Source organism: Pituophis catenifer, unplaced genomic scaffold, assembly GCF_029215685.1.
Source record: "Pituophis catenifer annectens isolate HBS135680 unplaced genomic scaffold, rPitCat1.0.hap2 SCAF_14, whole genome shotgun sequence".
In the NCBI taxonomy this organism is placed as follows: Eukaryota; Metazoa; Chordata; class Lepidosauria; order Squamata; family Colubridae; genus Pituophis; species Pituophis catenifer.
Genome location: NW_027256894.1, coordinates 19035150 through 19054056, shown reverse-complemented (window position 1 = coordinate 19054056; position 18907 = coordinate 19035150). Strand labels below are relative to the sequence as shown.

The window sequence follows — 18907 nt, the reverse complement described above, 5'->3', positions numbered from 1 at the left end:
ATGGCCGAAGGAGGCGAAGGCGCGGGGGCGCTGGACGTGGTAAGCACCCGGCGCTGTGCGGAGCCTCGGCGGCCGAGCCGGTGGATGCTGGAGCCCGTCGGAAAAGCGCCTTCCCAAACCGGGATGCCGGAGTCCCGTTGCAATCCTCCTCCATCCTTTGGCTTCCTTTTTCGGGGAAGCTACGAACTCCTTGGCGTGCTTTCCTTCTGCATTTCAGTGCTACGCTTGAGTAGTAAACGTACGCTTTTGAGTAGTAGGTTTCCCAGGAGTAGCTGCGTCCGGGCAGTCGGGAGTAATAAGACTTTACTCCTGGATTCCGGAGCCAGGATGCTCCGCGCGGGGCGAGCGGTTCTCTTACGCACGGAGTTGTTCCTCCTCCTCCTTTTCTCCTTCGCCCTCCCTTCCCTCTCTCCCTCGTAAATGTGAATTACTCCTCCTCGTGGCTGTTGGAAGACGGTACAAATAAGACTGCTCTATCCTTTCTCAGCCAAGAGACTTTGGCTATTAAAACTACGGCTTGAATCTTAAAAGGGGGGTGGAAAATATTGGCTGTCTTACCTTTGGAGAGGAATTGAAATAATACTGCTAGTATAGATACCGGTAGTAGTAACTCAGCAGTGATGCTGGGCTCAGTACAAAACACTATTTCTGGCTGAAATAGACAGAAGTGTAAGCAAAACTATAAGTTTAAACTTTCTTGAACTAGCACAGATTTGAGTTTTGGTCAAAGTTCCCTATTTTCCAAGGAGGAATTTAAATATGAGGTTGTATTTTCTTGTTTGTTTAAATCAGATCCTAGAGGATTATTTCATGATGGAGGAGGACACAGGGGAAGAACCGGTGATTGACAAAGCAGCTGAAGAGGATGAAATTGATCTTTATATTAACTTAACATTCACTTCAGGTAAAACCTACTAGAACAGCAAATCCTGGCCTCTCTGGGTGGAGTAAAGAGCTTGTAATGAAATAGTATAGCAGGACAAAAATGAACCAAAGCTCCCATAATTGAATTTTCTTTTCTTTTCTTCTTTAAAATAAAGTATAAATAAGAGATAAAAAATATAAAAACACAGTCTTAAAAAGGTGTGGATAATTATCCCTATGGAACATTAGGATGAACATATATTTGAACAATAAACTATACAAATCGCTAGCAGTAAGCAATATATTCATACTGAACATTATAGGTCAAGTTGAAATATAGTTTTGTGAAGGGAAAACCCAAATCTTGGATGGGATACAAAACAAAACCTACATAGAGTGTTATGCAAGAATGATTTCCAATTAGAATGAAATTCTGCATCAGATTTAATTTTTTAGGAAGGGAGGTCCATCAAAGATGTTAAACACCTGTATGAATAGGTAGGTATATGAATATACCTATAAGCATAGGAATATACCTGCGTAAATATAATGAAAACATGACTGGTAACAATTGAGTTTCATAGAAGTGTTTGCTCTACTCAACTGGACACATGGCCAATTTACAAGTATATCTGAAAAGTTGAAGATGACTCCTTCCACGTTAAATGATGGTTAAGTTCATGGAGCACATTTAACCTAGTTACTAAGCTAAGCAACCTTTTTAAGATTGTGTAACGTGTTAAGCCAGAATATAAGTAACTTGCCTAGATTTGCAAAGGCTCAGAACAAACCAAAGCTACTATATGAATGCTACTTTTACATCAATTTAATCACTGAAGTATTGTGATTTGCAACTATTCTTTACAAGAGGGATTTCTGTGCAGACCATCAAGTAGTATATAACTTATACTTTATACTCCTTATATACTTGATGGTCCTTATATACTTGATATACTATATAACTTATAGTAAAGAGAATGTATATTTGATTATTCACGTAATAACTGCAGCTAGGATTGTAATTTGCACAAAATTGGAAAAGTGAAGAGATTCCTACAGATGAGAATGTGATTAGGAAAATATTAGAATGTGCAGAAATGAATAGGTTAACACTTGCAATTAAAGAGAAGGAACAAACTGAATATTATATTGTATGGGAACTATTTTACCGATGGCTAGAGAATAAATATGAACATTAGAAATAAAAGTAGATTAGTGAAATACCAAAAATATATTAATAGAATTAGATAAGAGAATTGTTACAGTATTAGACATGCAATGTATATTAATATTAAGTTAAGATTAGATGAATAATGAATATGGCTTTAAATCTTAATATTGCACAAGACATTTGTACCCCAGATGATACACTGTTTAATGGAAGATGGATTGTTTGTATTAAAATAAAATATTTTTTTTAAAAAAAAAAGTATATAAGGAGGATAGTCTTCCGCCTCTTTAGCGCCTTCAACAACTAAAGTGATCTAGTAACATCCACCAAATCCTGAAATCAGTTAGTACCGTTGCAAGGAACACAGAAAATAAGATGGCTTGAACCCAGGACCTTCATAGTGTCAAATCTTACTTAGAGTGAGATTGTAATAATGTCCTCCCCTTTTAGCATAAGGGTGTTTCTATATTGACCTAGATGTTCGTTCTCTTGGTTTCCAAGCCTATCCTGAAGACCACAGGGCAAAGGCCTTGACAAAGGAATCTCAGAAAGTGGATGCAGTTGACCCCGAGGAAGGGGAGGTGGTCGATGCTGGAGGAGAAGACGAGACCGGAACTTCAGACGGGGAACCGATGGTAGAAGATGGAAAAGAAGATGGACGTCTTCCCCAAGAGTCTCAGTCCCGGTTTACTTATGGCACCATGGAGGTAGAAGAAGAAGACATGACCGACCATGGAGAGGTGCCTACAAGTAAGAATGCAGGAGAACTGCATGACTTGGAAGATCCAGCTGTCATGAGTGCTGTACGCAGTCAGCTTCTTCTGGAGGTGAGGGGAAGGACTTCCTTTGATAGGGGCTCTCAAGATGGAGATGAGCTACAAGGTGGTAGACCAGCCGGCTATGAAAGAAGGGATGTCTCCCCCAATCCATTGAAAGCACACTAGATTTGAGTTGCTTATTTTAACAGTGCAGCCTCTAAAGGTCCTCTAAGCTATGGAAGAGGACCTCAAGTTTTGGTCCTCCTTTCATCTAGAACCCATCTTCTCTCAGGACCTGGTAGCGATATGTCCGGGGATCTCCATGTGAAGTAGATTAAGTTGAGAGAAGATGGACAGGCTGTAAATCATTGAGTAAATTCAATATCTAGTCTTAATTCTCTTGGTCCACCTTGGTCTACTGGTGAAGGCAGTAGAGTCCATCTTGGTCTACTGGTGAAGGCTAGAAACCAGGAGTCTGAATTCTAGTCCCATCTTAGGCATGAAAGCCAGCTGGGTGACTTTGGGGCGAGTCATAATGTCTCAGCCCAACTTACTCCATAGGGTAATAAATCAGGAGTGGGATTCAGCCGGTTCGTACCAGTTCAGGCGAACCAGTAGTTATGCCGTCCTATTTAGCTGCGTTCTTTAAGTCATGCGCATGTGTGCAAGCATGCGAGCAAAGTGCATGTACAAAAGGCCCTGCACACTCATATTTTCGGTGCTGGGGCGAACCAGTTGTTAAATTATGCGAAGCCCACCTCTGGGGTAATTGTTATGGAGAAAATAGGAAGTGGAAGGGTCGTTATGTATATTCGTCACCTTGGGTTATTTACAAAAAAGATAAAATAAAGGTGAGGTACATGTTAAATAAAAATGTCCACCGCCATATCTGACTTCAAATTATGATTTTGTATTGACCAAAGGGGGATTACATATATAGGGGGGGAAAAATGTCCATGCTTTGATTTTAAATTCATAGCCAAAAATAAAATCCATTAACCGATATTTTGTAATGCTGATAATGCCCCTGAAAAAATAAAATTAGTTTTGTAAGTGCTCATTTTGTATTTAGGACATCCTTTATCCTCTTAGTGGCATTTTTGTGATTTTCTTTCTTTGAATCCCCTTTTTTCTCTTCGCAGAAAGAAGATTCTGCTGTTCTCGAAAGCAAACTGGCCAACAATCTTTCAGATTTTTCTCCCGATTACTTGGTAAGGCGGTTTAGTTTCCTTTTCCACTCCCCTTCCAATAAATGTGCATTATTGGAAGAAATAAAAAAAGTGGACGGAGGTAGGGGTTAGGCAGGGTTTTACAGGAAGGGGCTGCTGTTGAACAGATCCATCGGTGGGAAAAATATTCAGCTGTGAACTGAGTTAAAATTAAGATATTGCAAATTTTTAAAAACGTGAAGATGCTTTCACGTTACCAGCTACCCACCGGATTGCCCATTGCTCTTTGAGCCTCGTGCCAATCGTCAGAGCCAGGTTTTAATACAGGTAGTCCTCGACTTATGACCAGAATTGAGCCCAACATTTCCGTTGATGAGTGAGACGTTTGTTAAGTGAGTTTTGACCCCCTTTTACGACCTTTCTTGCCAGAGTTAAGTGAATCACTGCGACTGTTAAGTTGGTAACACGGTTGTTAAGTGAATCCAGCTTCCCCATTGACTTTGCTTGTCAGAAGGTCTCAAAAAATATGATCACATGACCCTGGGACACTGCAACCGTCATAAATACGAGTCAGTTGCCAAGTGTCTGAATTTTGAACATGTGACCACGAAGATGCTGCAATGGTATGAAAATGCTGCATAAGTATGAAAAATGATCATAACTCTCTTCAGTGCCTAGAACTCACCGTCTCCTGGTGATTGGCCCAAAGTCGCCCAGCTAGTTTTCATGACTGAGGTAGAATTAGAACTCACTGTCTCCTAGTGATTGGCCCAAAGTCACCCAGCTAGTTTTCATGACTGAGGTGGAACTAGAACTCATCGTCTCCTGGTGATTGGCCCAAAGTCACCCAGCTAGTTTTCATGACTGAGGTGGAACTAGAACTCACGGTCTCCTAGTGATTAGTTCAAAGTCACCCAGTTAGTTTTCATGACTGAGGTGGAACTAGAACTCACGGTCTCCTAGTGATTGGTCCAAAGTCACCCAGTTAGTTTTCATGACAGAGGTGGAACTGGAACTCACCGTCTCCTAGTGATTGGCCCAAAGTCACCCAGCTAGTTTTCATGACTGAAGTAGAATTAGAACTCACCGTCTCCTAGTGATTGGTCCAAAGTCACCCAGTTAGTTTTCATGACAGAGGTGGAACTGGAACTCACCGTCTCCTAGTGATTGGCCCAAAGTCACCCAGCTAGTTTTCATGACTGAGGTGGAACTAGAACTCGCCGTCGGCTGCTTCCTAGCCTTAACCGTTAGACCGAACTGCCTCTCTGAATGGGTAACAAAATGGGCAATAGAAGCAGACTTGAATGCCTTAACCATACCAATTGCTCCCAGTCATTTTGTCTCTTCTCACCTTTTCCCCCCTCCTCTTCAGCCCCATTCGAACTGTTGTATGTGGAGTCCATCTCTGAGGAGGGGCCCGTCGTTATCTATGATACAGGTACCTCTCTTTCTCTGCACCCTGAAAGCAGGAACGTTTGGCTAAGTTAGGCCTGGCTTTACCATCTACCCATTTCGATGAAGCTCAGCTGCTACAACTGATTACCCTGAACGAGGGTGGGCTGCGTGGATCCAACACTGAGCAAGGCAGGGTTTTCAAACTGCGGCAGCTGGATTCACCCAGCACAGCAAATCAAAAGCAAACCAACAGTGACGTAAAGTCATATAGGAACCCGGTCTGCTGTGGCACCTAGAAGTATTTGAAGCTACTCAGATTTTTGGGGAGGGGGCTTTTATTTTCAGAATATGAAGATCCTGGTGTGGATAGGGAAGGGAGAGGAGAGGGGAGGGAGGGAAGGGGAGGGAGGGAGAGAGGAAGGAAGGAAGGAGAGAAGGGGAGGGGAGGAAGGGAAGGGAAGGGAGGAAGGAAAGAAAGGAGAGAAGGGGAGGAAGGGGAGGGGAGGAAGGAACGAAGGAGAGAAGTGGAGGGAGGGAGGAAGGGGAGGAAGGAACGAAGGAAGGCAGAAAGGAGAGAAGGGGAGGGGAGGAAGAGAAGGGAAGGAAAGGAGGAAGAAAGAAGAGAAGGGGAGAAGGAGGGGAGGAAGGAGAGAAGGGGAAGGGAGGAAAGAAGGAGTTCAGAGAGGAGTTCAAATTCTGGATTAATCAGTTCAAACCTGGCATTCTGGTAGCCTATTTTTATCTTCCGTAGTTCTTCACCCTTCTGCCACTGGAGGACACTCCAGATTATATTTTATTCCCAACACCTTTTGCTCTTATTACCTTAAAATCAGGATGATTGATAATTTGGGCCTAAAAGGGAGGGGCCTTTTTTAGAATTATCTTCAGCTCCTTCCTCTTTCCTCCTCTTGAGAGGTCCTTTCATTTCCAACTGAATTGGGGTTTTTAAACAATGAAGGTTGAGGTCTGAAAATCCGCTTCAGAGCGGATACGTAAACCCCTAAATTCAGTAATACGGAGTTTTAAGAACAGTGATTGAACTGCCCCACAGTCGTGTCTCCAAGGGAGGTGTCCAGAGGACGTGGTCAAAAGAAGTCAAGGTGCCCAACGGTGCAACTGAAGCTTTGCCTGATTTTTCTTATCTGCATTGTGACAGTTCTTCGAAGTTGACTTTTCTGCCACCTCCTGTCAATGCCCCATCTCCGTAACCCCAACAAATTGCAATTCGGGGTTGACCGTCACTTCTTGTCCTTCAGGCTCTAGAAAGGGTGTCTCGGTCCCGTGCCGAACTAGACTTCTTGACTTCACCGTTGCGGACCAGCTACCTCGATTCCCCTGATGTGCACTGTTCGGCTTTCTGCGGGCGGACTCTGAATGCCACTCCCCAGCGTTTCATGCGTCAAGTAAGGGAAATCTCTTGAATTCCAGATTGTCTGAGCTTTTCAATTCTGCAGAAGCTCCGCACTGTAGCAGGAACCTCATTGCATCTTTCTGAATAATAAAAACAGTTGACTTGACTCAGTGTCAAGATCTCTCAAGAGTTCAGGATTCTAGTTTTAATATGCATTTTATATATACTGTACGATTGAGTTGTATATATGTTTGTACTTCTCACTTTTGATGATTGTCACTGCCCGGTCATCTTCCTGTCTTGCAGCAACCTCAAATGATGTCGCCTTCCGTAAGACCGCCTTATCCGTTCACTCCACCCCGCAGGATACGTCGTCCGTTTGGCCTTAGTCAGGTGATGCGCTATGCAATTCGAATATTGTACCTCTGGGACAGAGTGTCTCAATCTTGGCAACTGGGAGGTGTGTGGACTTCAACTCCCAGAATTCACTAGCCCAGCATGAACAGTTTTATGACTGTCATGTGTTCTGTCCCCCTTCCTCACACAGGCAAAAGTAATACCAAGCACGCCTGCCAATAATTTATTAGGTAAACAGATTTAGAATTCTTGGCAGACCAAGGTTTTGGTAGCAAACTGCCGAATGCCTGCCAAGACCATTTTCACTCCCATAAAGCAGAAGAGGACTTATCTTCAGTCCGTTCCAGGAGCAACAAATTATCCACGAGACAAGAGTTTAGTCAATGTTCAGTCCAAAATATATCCAAGCCGAATTTCAGAGATCACGATGTGACTTTCAGGATTTAACTTTGTCCGTCACAAAGCCTGAAGAGCAATCCCACCCACTTTTATTCCTGGTGGGGCGTGGCTCCGTGACTCAGCTCAATCTCTGGCCCTCCCACGCCTCTTCCGTTGCTGCGCACGCTTCTCCCTCCGATGCTGCCTGGGATCAAGCCAGGATTCATCCTCCTCGCTCCCTATCAATTGGTGCTCCGATATGCCTTCCTCCTGGCACATCCCAGGCTGTTCCTCCTGGCCTTCGGATGGAACCTGAGGCATTGCCAGAAAGGAGGGTCCTGGAGAAGGAGGCCTTGTCAGTTCCTCCCCATCACCTTCTGAGTCCTCTTCCTCTGTTAGGACAGGCTCAGGAGTCAGGGGCACAGCAGTCATGAGTTATGAGTGTGATGGACAAGCTCCATTACAGTTGTAACTTGAAGAGAAGAGAATTAGAAGAATGGAATGGAATGGAATGGAATGGAATGGAATGGAATGGAATGGAATGGAATGGAATGGAATAGAATAGAATAGAATAGAATAGAATAGAATAGAATAGAATAGAATAGAATAGAATAGAATAGAATAGAATAGAATAGAATAGAATAGAATAGAATAGAATAGAATAGAATAGAATGAGCTGGAAGGGACCTTGGAGCTCTTCTAGTCCAGCCCCCTGCTCAAACAGGAGAACCTATACCATTTCAGATAAGTAGCTGTCTAGTCTCTTCTTAAAAGCATCCAGTGATGGAGCGCCCACAATTTCTGGAGGCCAGCTGTTCCACTGGTGAATTATCCTCACTGTTGGGAAGTTACTCCTTAATTCTACGTTGCTTCTCTTTGATTAGTTTCCAACCATTGTTTCTTGTCCTGCCCTCTGGTGCTCTGGAGAATAATTTGTCCCCCTCTTCTTTGTGGCAAATCCTGGAATACGGCTATCATGTCACCCCTAATTCTTCTTTTCTTTAGACAAGCCAGACCCAAATCCTTCAGCCGTTCTTCATCTGTTTTAGTCTCCAGGCCTTTGATCATCTTAGTTGCTCTTCTCTGAACTTTTTCCAAAGTCTCAACATCTTTTAAGTAGTACGGTGACCAAAATTTATAAGCTATAAGGGTTGTACTAAGGAGTTTTGTACCTGTACTCAGCTGGAAGAGGGGGTTCTGTTACTCTGGTTTGGAGAAGCAGCTAAGGTGCCCTTAGCCAGGTGGTCTTCGTCAAGCGAGAGTATGTAAGAGGTCTCACTGGATTCCTTCTCAAAAGACCTTTAAAGAGATTTCGGACTGCCGAATGCTCATTGGGTCACTCTGATCTTTCTCCTGTTGAATCTGATGAAGAACATAACGGCCAAAGCAGTTGGGGGAAGTGGTGAAATTCAATTTTTTTTTTACTACTGGTTCTGTGGGCGTGGCTTGGTGGACGTGGCAGGGGAAGGATACTGTAAAATCCCCATTTCCACCCCACTCCTGGGGGGAAGGATATTGCAAAATCTCCATTCCCTCCCCACTCCTGGGGGAAGGATATTGCAAAATCTCCATCCCCACCCCACACCTGGGGGAAGGATATTACAGAATCTCCATTCCCACCCCACTCCTGGGAGAAGGATATTACAAAATCTCCATTCCCACCCCACTCCTGGGGAAAGGATATTGCAAAATCTCCATTCCCACCCCACTCCTGGGGGAAGGATATTGCAAAATCTCCATTCCCACCCCACTCCTGGGGGAAGGATATTGCAAAATCTCCATTCCCACCCCACTCCTGGGGGAAGGATATTGCAAAATCTCCATTCCCACCCCACTCCTGGGGGAAGGATATTGCAAAATCTCCATTCCCACCCCACTCCTGGGGTAAGGATACTGCAAAATCCCCATTCCCTCCCCACTCCTGGGGGAAGGACACTGCAAAATCCCCATTCCCTCCCCACTCCTGGGGGAAGGATACTGCAAAATCTCCATTCCCACCCCACTCTGGGGCCAGCCAGAGGTGGTATTTGCCAGTTTTCCGAACTACTCAAAATTTCCGCTACTGGTTCTCCAGAACCTGTCAGAACCTGCTGGATTTCACTCCCCTGGTTGGGGGGTCTTCTAACCCACAATGTGTTCCCTCTTCAGATGTCAGGGTATGCTTCTCCACCTCCGTTCCAACCGATGTTTTCCAATGCCAGCAGCCCAACGTGGGCTTTGACGCACACCCCCGAAACTCCACCCTTCAGCCCACTGAGTGGCAGCCAACAGAAGATCAGGTAAAACAAGGATTCAGTCAACTCTTTGGTTCCCTCCCCCCAAGAGAGTTGGGATTCACTGCTCTCGTTTGTCTTCCGTTTTTGTAGCTTGCCCAGCGCAATGACCCAATTGCATCCCTTGCATCAGAGATTTCTGACCCAAAGACAGCGAGGACAAGAGGCAAGGTAATGATGGGGGGGTAGAGAAAATAGAAAGGGGGAACAAAGCTGAGGTGGTTGACTCGAGTTGTGATATCCCGTGTAACCGCGAGAGCAAAGAAATAACGCTTATACAGAGTGCAATGATGGTTATGTGTCATCAAGTCAACCAGGTTGACTTTTCTCCATGAAAATTTGGTCCTTCAGATGTTCCAATGGTGCATCATCGTTGCTATCAGTGAGTCCGCCCATCTTTCTGCTGGTTGTCGTCTTCTTCTTCTTCCAACTTTCCCAGCATCAGAGCCACCTCCAGACAGCTAGATTCAGATTTCAGTAAAATGTCAATAATGCTACTCAGGGCTAAATGGCATAGGATCTAGTTATCTTCGAGACCGCCTGCTGCTACCAACGGCCTCCCATCGATCTGTGCGCTCCCACAGAGAGGGCCTCCTCGGGGTGCCATCAGCAAACAATGTAGGCTGGTGACCCCCAGGGGGAGGGCCTTCTCTGTGGGGGCACCTACCCTCTGGAATCAGCTGCCCCCAGAGATAAGGAGAATCCAAGACCTCCGTGCCTTCCGCCGTGCCCTTAAAATCTTCTTTTTCCAGCAAGCCGGGCTGGCCTAGCACTTTTTAAAATGTTTTTAATTGTTATTGTTTTTAATCATGGGGCCAAATTTATATATATCTTTTAAATTGTATTTTAATGTTTGTAGTTTATGTTTTTACTTGGCTGTTCACCGCCCTGAGTCCTCAGGTAGAAGGGCGGTATACAAATTTAAAAATAAATTAAAAATAAATAAATAAATACATACATACATACATACATACATACATACATACATACATACATACAGAATCTTGCCAACAGTAATATGAATTTGTGGTCTCATTTATCCTGAGTTTTTTAATGGGGAAATCTCCTTGAGATGCTTTTTCCCAAATGTTTTCCCACCAGGGCTGAATTGTTGGGCATGAGATAATCTTACTGCTGAGTTGTCCCCAGATTTGCTTGCTTCAGTGTCTTATACATGAAGGGGTTGTGTGGCTTAATGTTACTTGTTCCACACGCTAACTCCCACCTGGTGGAACAAACCCCAGATTTAAGGTAAGGCCTTCGAAATAAAATTTAGACTTAAGTTGGCTACTGACCTTCCATTTATGGCTTGTTGGTCCAGATGATTCCAGAGCGCCTTCAAAATCTCCCCAGAGAGTTAAAAGTAAAATGGGAATCTATTTCTTGGGTGAAGTTGACTTCTTGGACCAGTGGGGTTAGAAGGTTTCAAAACGTATCTCATAGATCGTGTTCCTGCTTGCCTCCAAGACTTCCCTCCGTAGACTCCCAGGGACCAGAAGTGGATCCTTTCTCTGCTCTCATGACTCCGATTGAAAAAGATTGGGTGATAAAGGTACAGATGTTACAGCTGCAGAGCGAAAAACCCCAGCGCGATGATTATTATTACCAGGTGAGTGCAGGAAATAGGTGGAATCAGTCTCAAATTGCAGGCTGGGCAGGGAGAATCCGTGGAGTGGTGGGACGTCGGATGGGCATCACAATGGATTGCTTGTAGTTGTAGACCCATAAGCTGGGACAAGTAATGGGAGCTCACCCCATTACACGGCACTAGGGATTTGAACCGCTGAACTGTCGACCTTTCGATCGACAAGCTCAGCGTTTTAGCCACTGAGCCACCACGTCCACTGCTCTAAAGACAACCCTAATTTATATACTGTAGGCTTGTCCTCTTTTGACCAATTGTCTTATCTTGTCCTCAGGAATATTATCGCAAGCTGGAGCACAAACAAGCTGAGAAAGGATTCCTGGCAGGGAGTAAACCAGAAGTCCCTAAGCTAGTCACCCCATATATCCAAAGAGTTGAGACCTATGAATCCGGTAAGTCCAGTGCAAGGGGGAGGGGATTTCTAAGGCATGGAAATACACGGACATCTCCTGACAGTGACTTCCTCTGCCAGTAGTGCGGATTCCAGGATCCTTAGGACAGGTAGCCATGTCCACGTGCTACAGTCCCCGCAGGGCTATCGATGCCGTGCACCATTTCTCTCTGGAACAGGTAGGTGCCTGATCGTTTCACCCATGCTCTATCTGAATGGCAGCATCAGGAGCCTCTCTTTATATATTTGGGGAGAGAGAGATCGTTGGAAATAAGGTACATGTGTCTTAAGCATATTGTGAGCCACGGTGGCGTAGTGGATAGAGTGCAGTACTACAGGCTACTTCTGCTGACTGCCGGCTGCCTGCAATTTGGCAGTTCGATTCTCACCAGGCTCAAGGTTGACTCAGCCTTCCATCCTTCCAAGATGGGTCAAATGAGGACCCAAATTGTTGGGGACAATATCAGGGGTGAAATGCTCCCGGATCGGACCGGATCACACAATCCGGTAGCGATTTTTCCCTGTGGTTCGGCGATCCGGTAGCGATCGCCACCCGGATGTCATTACTTCCTGGTGTTAACCAGGAAGTAATGGTTTTTTAATCTTCTGCCCATGTGCAGAAGGTGTGCACGCACATGTGACGCTTCCAAACCGGCAAGGAAGGTAAGTAGATTTCACCCCTCGGCAATATGCTGACTCTGTAAACTGCTTAAGAGAGGGCTGTAAAGCAATATAAAGCAGTATAAAAGTCTAAGCGCTATTGCTATTGCTAAATCAAAGTTTGTCCTGCATGTCGGAGGAACATAGCGGGCCGTTTAATCGCTCCACTCTCTGCAACTCGTCTAGAGAATTCTGCGATCCAAATTCTGTGGGAAGGGGCCTGCAGACTTGTTGGGAACGTGGTGCGGATGGTTTCTCTGCTAGTGACTCAAATGTTTTTGTTACCCCTTTTTTATTTTCCAAGGCGGTGGGAAACCAACGGCTACAAGTCCTGTACCAGATTGAGAAAGTAAGCGGCTGGCTATTTCTTACATTGTGTTGTTTTAACCAGTTGGGTAGATTAAAGTCCTGGCTGATGTTTCTATGTTGTGGAATACAGATGTACCTTCTGCTCCTGGAGATGGAGGACGTTCAGCGGAAACTGGATCAGGCCCCAGAAGAGATGCAACCCCAGTTACGTGAGAAACTTCTCCATGTGGTAGAGCGCACCTATCAAGCACTGAGAATTGAAGAGCATTCTGGGGAAGAGTGAGTCCAAGACAAATGACTAGCCATAATGGTAACAGGAGTCCTGAGTCAGTAAAACACACAAGTAGTCCCAAAAACCTCTTTTATTGCAACAGCTGTGAATTCTGTTCATTCCCAGATGAATCCCAAATAGAGTCCTTCGGGATAAGGCTGATAATCACCCACCTTTATCTCCCTTGACACGCTGCCAAAGACCTAATTGGCAAAGCCACACAGAGTCCAGAATCAAACAGAGCTTCAGACTTTAAACTGTACAGAATGAACAATGTTGCTTCCTGCAGAGGCCCACGTGCTTTTGCTCCTCTGCCCTTCCTGTTGCCAATGCGGAGCTTTGTTCAGCAGATACATTCTCACTGTGCCCAGAGAGAGAGAAATATCTGCCTCTGCTTAGGATCGAACTCACAGCCTCCTGATTGTGAGGCGAGAGCTCCACCCCTAGGCCACCGCACCACAAATCACAGAGTGATTCTGGATAATTTCTGGAAATTCCAGGACATTTCTGTTGCTATACTATTGCTCTCTTTGGAGTGTGGTTTTTCTCACTCCTCACAAAATCTTTGCTTTGATTTCCTGATTATATTTTTTTTCCTTTCAGAGAGGTGAAAGAGGAATTTCTACAGATTCTACTGGTAGGAAAAGGGAAGCGGTTAGTGGCACGGCTTCTGCCACATCTATCCCTGGAGCAAGCCAAGATGACTCTTGTCACCATTGTGCAACACCTAGCAGTGCTTATCAAGAAGGACTTGCTGGAGGAGGTACCTGTTCTCACCCTAGTTCTCCTTTAGCCATTATCCAGATATTTGGAGATCCATGCATGGGGGGATTTTTGCACGCAAAGCAAGCGTCTTGCATTTCTGAGAACCACATGAGTGGCTCTTGGAGAGGCTCGACTTCTTCTGGCCCAAAGTCTTCAGAAAACAATTGGACAAATGGATGAACTTAGTTTGAGTTGAGGTCCCAAGCTGGGAGGGAGGGTATTCATTTACCTTCACTACCGGTTCGCAAATGGGAGTGCGGACATGTGCAGAGTGTCAAAAACAGGACGTGATGATGGATGATGTCCGGGCGGGTGGGTGGAGCCTCCTACAGCCGTCGCTACTGGTTTGCCCGAACCGGATAGAACCTGCTGTATAGCACCACTGGTCCCAAGCTTATTCTGTGGGGTGGGTTACTGTTGTGACCCAGGCCCACGTAGTTAATATTAAATGCAAAACAGTTCCAAAAAACAAACAGATTTTATTAAAACAGCTGAGAATGAACTCATTCTCATCTTATTCCAAATTAAATGAAAGCAAAGTCCCTCAAAACACCAGTCTTTAGTTTATCTCTGACCTTGGGATAGTTAGGCAAACTGCCAAAGGCTTTTCTTGGCAACAGTTCAGGAACAGAAGAAATAACTACAGCCAAACAAGAAGCAAATCTCTCAACGGTTGTTTTCCGGCAAAGAGGCCAAGAGCCGTTGCTGGTCTTTTAAGCCTTATGGGAGGGGCCAGTCATCTCTTGGCCCTACTCCCGAGTCGTCCTCTCTGCTTTAGCTGCTCCTGCCTTCTGGCAGTTCTTCTCATACGTGCACTAGGAACAGGCTCCTCCTGTTCCTCTGCCTCTCTACTGTCAGCCTCTGGAGGCTCCGAAGTCCGTGCATCACTTTCCGATGGCCTTGGCCCCATCTCTGCCTCCAATGCAGAGCCCTCATCCGGGCCTTCTCCAGCCTCCAGGACTGGCCCATGAGCTTCCTCAGCCTCATCACTGTCTGACTCCGCTGCCAGCTCCGCAGGCTGCTGGCGGACCACAACAGTTACAATCTGAATTCATTTTGTGGTTCAGTGTGACGATATTGCTAAAAAAAAGGTGGTTTGTATCGGGTGAAATCCAGCAGGTTCTGACAGGTTCTGGAGAACCGGTAGCGGAAATTTTGAGTAGTTTGGAGAACCGGCAAATATCACCTCTGGCTGGCCCCAGAGTGGGGTGGGAATGGAGACTTTGCAATATCCTTCCCCCAGGAGTGGGGAGGGAATGGGAATTTTGGCAGTATCCTTCCCCTGGAGTGGGGTGGGAATGGGGATTTTGCAGTATCCTTCCCCTGCCATGCCCACCAAGCCACACCCGCCACGCCACACCCACAGAACTGGTAGTAAAAAAATTTGGATTTCACCACTGGTTTGTATATATATATGAGCCTTAGTTGGTTTAGCCATGATTTGTTGAATAAACTACAACTGGCTAACTTCACTAAAGATGCAAAGTGATAAACCTGAATAACGCATCGCCGCAGTACTCCATTTAGGATCCTGGGCCAAAACAATCAACATTGTGGTTTAGTCCCGTGGGTGAACTCAGCTTAGATACAACGGTTGATTGGATTCCAGTATCTCTGGTCTGTGGATTGGATGCAATAATTTCTTCCAGTGTGGAAGACTTGGGTTTGATCTAATGTTTTGTCACTTTCTTTCTTCTTCCTCCTTGCCCTTTTGACTCCGGCAGACCCTCTCTGTCCTCTACAACCCTCTCTGCGACACCATTGGACAGTTGACATTTAGAGAGTTGATGGATGTCCTCCAGGAACTCGCCCAGTTGCAGCCGGATTCTGTCAAGCAGTCCCTCGCTTTGGTCTTTAGCAATAAGGTACGGGAGTGTATAAATTTCAGAGCGGAATCTATCCTCGAGTGAGATGTGGAGGATTTTTCTTAGCAAGTACCATCCAGGTCAGGGGTGTCAAACTCTGTTTCATTGAGGGCCGCATCAGGGTTGTGTTTGACTTCGGGGGTGGGTGGGCTGGGTAGGCATGGCTGGGGTGGGTGTGGCCAGGGTTTGTTTTGCTAGCACTATGCCAGCGAAATACTCCTCCCGAGCTCCGTTTTCAGCTACCGCGGCCTCCTCGCACTCTGCCAGCAAAAACAGAGCTCGTGCATGCCCCTCCCGAGCTCTGTTTTCGGCTACCATGGCCTCCTCGCACTCTGCCAGTGAAAACAGAGCTCATGCACACCCCTCCCGAGCTCCGTTTTCAGCTACCACAGCCTCCTCACACTCTGCCAGCAAAAACAGAACTTGCGCACGCCCCTCCCAAGCTCCATTTTCAGGTACCACGGCCTCCTCACACTCTGCCAGTGAAAACAAAGCTTGTGCATGCCCCTCCCGAGCTCTGTTTTCACTGGCAGAGTGCTGGAGCAGGTCGTCGCAGCTGAAAACAGAGTTAGGGCCGCGTATGGCCCTCCCGAGCCAGAGGTGAAATGCTAGCAATTCACTCTGGTTCGGGCGAACCGATAGCGATAAAAACTACCAGTTCGGGTGAACCAGTAGTAAAAAAATGCTTAAAAAAGTAAACAAAAAAAAAAAAGGTTCCGATGATCACAGCTGTGCCATGCGATCATCGGAAACTATTTTTTTTACTTTTTTAAAGCATTTTTTTACTACTGGTTCGGGCGAATAGGTAGTAAAAAATGCTTTAAAAAGTAAAAAAAAAGAGAAAAAGTTGGCCACGCCCACCCAGTCACATGACTTTCCCACCAAGCCACACTCATCAAGCCACGCCCACAGGACCGGTAGCAAAAAATTTTGCATTTCACCACTGTCCCGAGCTCTATTTTCGCTGGCAGAGGCACCGCGGGCCGGTCCTTCTCTTGTTTCCAGGGCAGCCCCGTGGGCCAGATCTAAGCACCCCATGGGCCAGATCCGGCCTATGGGCCTTGAGTTTGACACCCCTGATCTAGGTTGTATGTAATTCAAACTTTTCTGTCTTGATAGTAGCTAAGTTGAATCCCAAGTGTTTTCTTAATGGGTTTCTAATCTTCCTATCCTCCTTCCCCAAGTTTGCCATCTCGTTGCTGTACCTGCTCTTAAGCCATGGCGAGAGATGCCTCTCTTCGGATACATCCCCAAAGCCTGATAGCAAAGACTTGGAAAAATGGTGAGGAACCATCTGGTGAGCAGAACGATGCTAGTTTGGTGGGTTTGATCAATGCTGGGTTGCCGACGGTTGCTCTGTGTCATTCTTCACAGGGTGGACTTGGTACTACTTGTTGCAAGGGAGCTCTCTCAGATTCCCAAAACGTCCATGGTGGAACCACTTCACCTTCCCAGCAACCTTCTCTTCCTCTTCTGTCGCTATGTGGACAAAGACACCGTGAACCGGTTGGATGTTCAGATGGACTGAGGATTATCCATCGTTAAAGGAGTGTGTTCTATAAAGGCACGTATATCTGTAAGGACTCAACATATGTATGGCAGGGCAGCGGTAGATGAAAGCTGTTTTCCGTTTTCAGCTACCACGGCCTCCTCGCACTCTACTAGCAAAAACTGAGCTCACACATGCCCCTTCGGAGCTCTGTTTTTGACTACCACGGCCTCCTTGCACTCTGCCAGTGAAAACAGAGCTTGCGCACGCCCCTTCCAAGCTCCGTTTTCAGCTACCGCGGCCTCCTCGCACTCTACTAGCGAAAACTGTGCTCACACATGCCCTTTCCGAGCTGTTTTTGACTACCACGGCCTCCTTGCACTCTGCCAGTGAAAATAGAGCTCACACATGCCCCTCCCAAGCTCCGTTTTCAGCTACCCCGGCCTCCTCACACTCTACTAACGAAAACTGAGCTCACACACGCCAGGGCAGCGGTAGATGAAAGCTGTAGGGTCTTTTTAGCCCAGTCACTTGACGAGACGGGAGAGACATCTATGGTAATCACATGGCTCCTTGCAGCTCTCTTTGGTCTTTGATCAACCATGTAAACTCCAGGTCTTGCTGAACTACAACATTACTACTACTACATTTCACCCCTGCCCCCAGGAGACTTTGAAATTCTAGTTCCATCCTAGGCACATAGCTGGGTGATCTTGGACCAGTCGCTCGGCTCTAGGAAGGAGGGAATGGCAAACCACTTTTGAAAAACCACACTAAGCAAACTGCAGAGACTTGTCCAGGCAGACATAAGGAATGAACACCAACTCAAAGGCACCAAGAAAAGAAAAGAAAAGAAGCCATCAGTATGAGATTAGACTTAAGCCTGTTTTGTTTGAGATAACTCCAAGTGTCCTTCTGCCCAGCAGCCAAGGAAGGAGGTGTTTAATTACCAAAAAACAGGATTTCAGGAGATGTAGTTCTGATAGAGTCCTGCCAAAACAAGCAGTAGGAATATGATACTTGTTTGGGAGTTTCCTTTTAAGCGACTTTGCTTGCAGTGCCATTTGTTAGAGCTCACTTCTCCATTGCTAGAAAAGGCGTAATGTTAACTGACCAGCAGTTGGTCAGTTGCCAGCCTTAAAAAGAAAACTCCCCGAGTCTTCCTTGTTTGATTCATAGTTTTCTAGGAACCACACAGAAGCCGTTTCCCCATGAAACATCTCAGACAATATTTCTAGGCAAGGATAATTATGAAATAAACTGCTGTAACTCGGGAGCTGAACTGAGTAAACCCTCATTTTTGCCGATAATGCACTGAGAAAGTGGCTAAGAGACAGACTGCGTAGTTTATTTATTTTTATTTTATTAGTCATATTTCTATGCTGCCCGCTCTCCGAGGACTCTGGGCGGCTTACACCAAAGACAGTATACTAAATAGCATATTGCCCCCTAACCATCTGGGTCCTCATTTTACCCACCTCGGAAGGACGGAAGGCTGAGTCAACCTTGAGCCTAGTGAGATTTGATCCGCTGATCTGCTGAATTAGCAGCTGAAGTAGCTGCAGTGCTGCACCCTAACCACTGCGCCACCTCGGCTCTTAGTTTCTAAGAGCATTCCTTAGTTGCAGAAATGGAACTAAGTGGAATCTCAGGATTTGCCTTTGTTTTACAGGAGATGCCTTCACGCGCAGCTACAAAACCTGGAACTTTTGCTGGTTCTGCCCACGAGGGTTTGGACCAGTGACTCAAGCAGCCAGATGCTATTAGCGATGTATAGAAAATGTTCCAGAACTGGA

At 45.8% G+C, this 18907-nt stretch overlaps 1 protein-coding gene across 1 annotated transcript; it reads left to right on the top strand.

Moving 5' to 3' along the window:
- PATL2 (PAT1 homolog 2) lies at window positions 1-18907 on the top strand. The gene is made up of 19 exons (XM_070953410.1): window positions 1-39; window positions 793-904; window positions 2537-2862; window positions 3936-4004; window positions 5335-5400; window positions 6614-6760; window positions 7015-7101; window positions 9592-9722; window positions 9810-9887; window positions 11160-11325; window positions 11636-11753; window positions 11834-11931; window positions 12717-12761; window positions 12852-13000; window positions 13596-13755; window positions 15482-15622; window positions 16807-16904; window positions 16997-17186; window positions 18784-18907. Exons 1-18 carry the CDS (start codon window positions 1-3, stop codon window positions 17148-17150), a joined length of 2184 nt encoding a protein of 727 aa, XP_070809511.1. The 3' UTR covers window positions 17151-17186; window positions 18784-18907.